Source organism: Guillardia theta, assembly GCF_000315625.1.
Source record: "Guillardia theta CCMP2712 unplaced genomic scaffold GUITHscaffold_619, whole genome shotgun sequence".
NCBI classification, from domain to species: domain Eukaryota; class Cryptophyceae; order Pyrenomonadales; family Geminigeraceae; genus Guillardia; species Guillardia theta.
The window spans coordinates 1-3,360 of NW_005434107.1; the positions used below are offsets into that span (position 1 = coordinate 1).

Below are 3,360 nucleotides of genomic sequence, written 5' to 3' on the forward strand. Positions count from 1 at the left end.
TAGTACTAAATCAGAGCTCAATCAAAGCTTTCGTACGGGGCTTTTATCATTTTAACAGAGTTACAACCAGCTCTCCACCTACCCATTTTCCCTTCCAAACAGGGGTGGCTCGGCTACAACTCCCTAAAGTACCCCACCCACTTCCTCTAATCAAAGCTAGGGGTGTTGCGTCCGTCTGCTCGCATTTCGTTTCCTCTCGGGCGCAAGCGTTTGCTACACACTCTCACGTTCAGCCGTCCTCAAACAACGAGTGAAAATCATCATTGACACTTATCACCTCTCATTACCTCCTGCATACTGCTCTCTCACGCCCTTGCCCCTCTCCTACAACCACTCCTCTCTTTCCCATCCTGCGTTATCGATCCCTTGGTAAAGCCACAGCACTTTTCCACTTTACGGGCAGAATTTCGACCTGAGCATGCTCCTGATGGCATTGTAAATATAACAGTCTGAAAACTGTTTTACATCAATCGGCGACCATCGAGGCGTGATCTCCGGCGCGACTCCTCCCTGTGTCTTCCCCTTCTACTTTTTCTTCCTCCTTCTCTTCTCTTTCTATCTCTCACCTTCTACCTCTTTCCCAGCTACCTCTTCTTCCTCCTTCTCTTCTCTTTCTTTCTCTCACCTTTGTCCTTCGCCTCTCATCCACTTTCATCTGTCTCCTTCCCTGGTTAGAAGCAAAGCGGGAGGCGAGTGCGGAGGAATGGTTGTGAGCACGAGAATACCTCTATCTGCCTTTCCTGCTTGACTATGGTGTCTGGAGCTGCGACAGACCAGGCCAATGTGAGCCTGCAAGAGCTGAAAGATGCAGAAGCGCGAATCATGGCACTCTCAATCGTTTCGACGGCGTTTTTCTTAGCTGCTGGACTTCTTTTTGGCTCAATCCAAACAACAATCTGAGGCCGTCGCAAGGGACAGATGCAGACAACAACGGCGAATCTTCCAGTGAGAATATGGTGTGCATAGTGCCGCATAGAACATATCAGCAATCAGTTGACTTGGCGCCCAAGGACTACCTCGTCATCACATCTTGGTGCCTGGCTTTGTTCGCCTACACCTTCAAACAGAGGAAATCATTCCATGACATCTACTTGGCGATCTTCTTCACCCTGCTGGCTTTCATCCTCATCAAGTCGCCCAAGAGGAGGCGGAAGAAGGGTCTCGGCAGCACTCGTCTCCAGAGGAATCCGAGCTGGCAAGGCAGCGACACCAGCTCCAAGCACAGCAGAAGCGAATCCGAGATCCAAGAAGACGATGAGTTGGGCCGCGGTTCTTCCAGTGATCTCTTGGCAAGCAGATTGCCGTGGCCAGGTAAGGATGGCAGCAAGAACAACCTGCTGCGCACTGAGAGCAGCGTTTCTTCGAATGAGTGGAAGTTTGTCTTGGATAGTTTCACACAAGCCCTGGACGAGACGAAGGAGGATATCGGCTCGAAGTGCAGTGATGTGAAGTGGGCGTATGCTCTATTTTGTACCTTAGTCACCAAGTCCAAGAAGGGGTGAACTCTTTATCCATATGGGTCTTGAAAGCCAAGCTGGAGGCGGCAAGTTCGGGGAGGGATGCAAGTTTGACTGAGATGCTGAAGACAGAGGAGGTACAGCACGAGATCTCCGATGCAACGATCGTCTTCGACTTCTGTCAAAGATGGCTGCACCATCTGAATTGGTACCTTGCGGGTCATGAACGGAGGACTCCTTCCTTCGGCGGATCATACCGTACTGGCAGTGGCTCGAGGTACTGGGCCGATGTTGTCAAGAGAGAGATCGTGAAGAGGGCGTTGAACGATGACATGGTGTGTACGAAGTGCATAGTATCAGCCTACGGCAACGAGGGAGAGAGAGAGATGATCAGCTCCTACGCAGAGGACAAGTTGCAGTGATGTCTTAACAATAGTTCGTTGAGGTGTATTCAAACTATTGAACCGTCTCAAAACGATACCACGGGCCGTCAGCTGTCTTCGAACCGTTCATCGTTGCCGCCGACTCCCAGTGCGATATCGCGCCCGGTGGGCCCGGCCGGGCAGTCAGGCATGATCGTAGCCGCTGCTGTTCAGTGGTGACCGTAGCGTAGTGTGCTTGTTCCGAGTTCGTAGTCAGGTCAGAGTCAAGTTCCAGGTCAAGTTCGTAGTCGGAGGGTTTCTGGTCTGCCATCTTTCGCGCGGCCCCCCTTTTTCATGGTGCTCCCCTCCTCCTACACCGCTTGATCCCTCGGCTCCCGCTACCAGCCGAGCTGACCAGCGCCCTCCATACTCCCCACCTGACTCCTCCTCTTCTGCTCTGCGACCTGCTCCTCCGCTACCGCCACCTTCTCTCTCTGACTCCTCCTCTTCTGCACTGCGACCTGCTCCTCCGCTACCGCCACCTTCTCTCTCTGACTCCTCCTCTGGAGCACACGTCTACCGGCAGCATACCACAGTACCCGATGAAATCTTGGGCCATCGTGGCGGCTCTTGTCAGTCTTGAATGGAGCAGCTCAACGATGCAGACGTCGGCGTATATCATCTCCCCTCAGACGTCTGTCTTGCGCTCGACAAGGTGTCACCCTTCACTCCTCTGCTCTCGCAGCCAATGAGCTCCTGTCCAGGGTATCGCAGCTCAGCCGTCATGCCCCTTCTGTCCTACGACCCCGGGGTGCGCATGGAGGAGCAGGAGCAGGAGCAGGAGCAGGAGCAGGAGCAGGAGCAGGAGCAGGAGCAGGAGCAGGAGCAGGAGCAGGAGCAGGAGCAGGAGCAGGAGCAGGAGCAGGAGCAGGAGCAGGAGCAGGAGCAGGAGCAGGAGCAAGGGCAGGAGCAGGAGATAGCTGTCCTCCAACTTTGTTTGCAGTTGCTGCTCTTCAGAAGGGAGCGATGCAGATGCAGTCGAGGAGGGAGGAGGAGGAGCTGAAGGAGGCGAGCTACCTCCTGAGCCTCTCGCACGAGGAGCTGAGGTGAGGGCATGCTGCGAACTCTGTCTGCTAAGACTCTTTGCAGATCTTCTCTTCCTCCCGAGACCACGCGCATGGGCCGACTGATAACCTACTCCAGAAAGGTCCTTCCGCTCCTCCCCCTCCTCACTCCTTCTGCTGATCCTCGTCCTCACCCTCTTCCCTCCTCGTTATCTTCTCCCTCCTCATCTTCTCCTTCTGCTCCCCCTCCTCCCCCTCCTCTTCGTCCTCTTTTTCCACCTCCTCCCAGCTCCCTTTCTCCACCTTCTCCTCCTCTCTCTCCTTCCCCTCATCTCACCCGTCTCCTCTTCTCCTCCTCCTGACTCTGCCAGCAGGTGTTCATCCCGCTCACCAAGTTGTGTCGGTGAAGACATGCCTTGTTTGCGCATGTCCCGCCACGTGATGTTTGACAACAGTGCAGGGGATATGAACTCTGAG

At 54.4% G+C, this 3,360-nt stretch overlaps 1 protein-coding gene across 1 annotated transcript; it reads left to right on the plus strand.

The window, feature by feature from the left end:
* Positions 1-953: 953 nt before the first annotated feature.
* GUITHDRAFT_149660 (hypothetical protein) lies at positions 954-3,290 on the plus strand (the record flags this gene model as incomplete). The annotated part of the gene is made up of 7 exons (XM_005817736.1): positions 954-1,498; positions 1,645-1,792; positions 2,097-2,176; positions 2,406-2,534; positions 2,584-2,925; positions 2,969-3,026; positions 3,258-3,290. 7 exons carry the CDS (start codon positions 954-956, stop codon positions 3,288-3,290), a joined length of 1,335 nt encoding a protein of 444 aa, XP_005817793.1.
* Between the last annotated feature and the right edge of the window lie 70 nt (positions 3,291-3,360).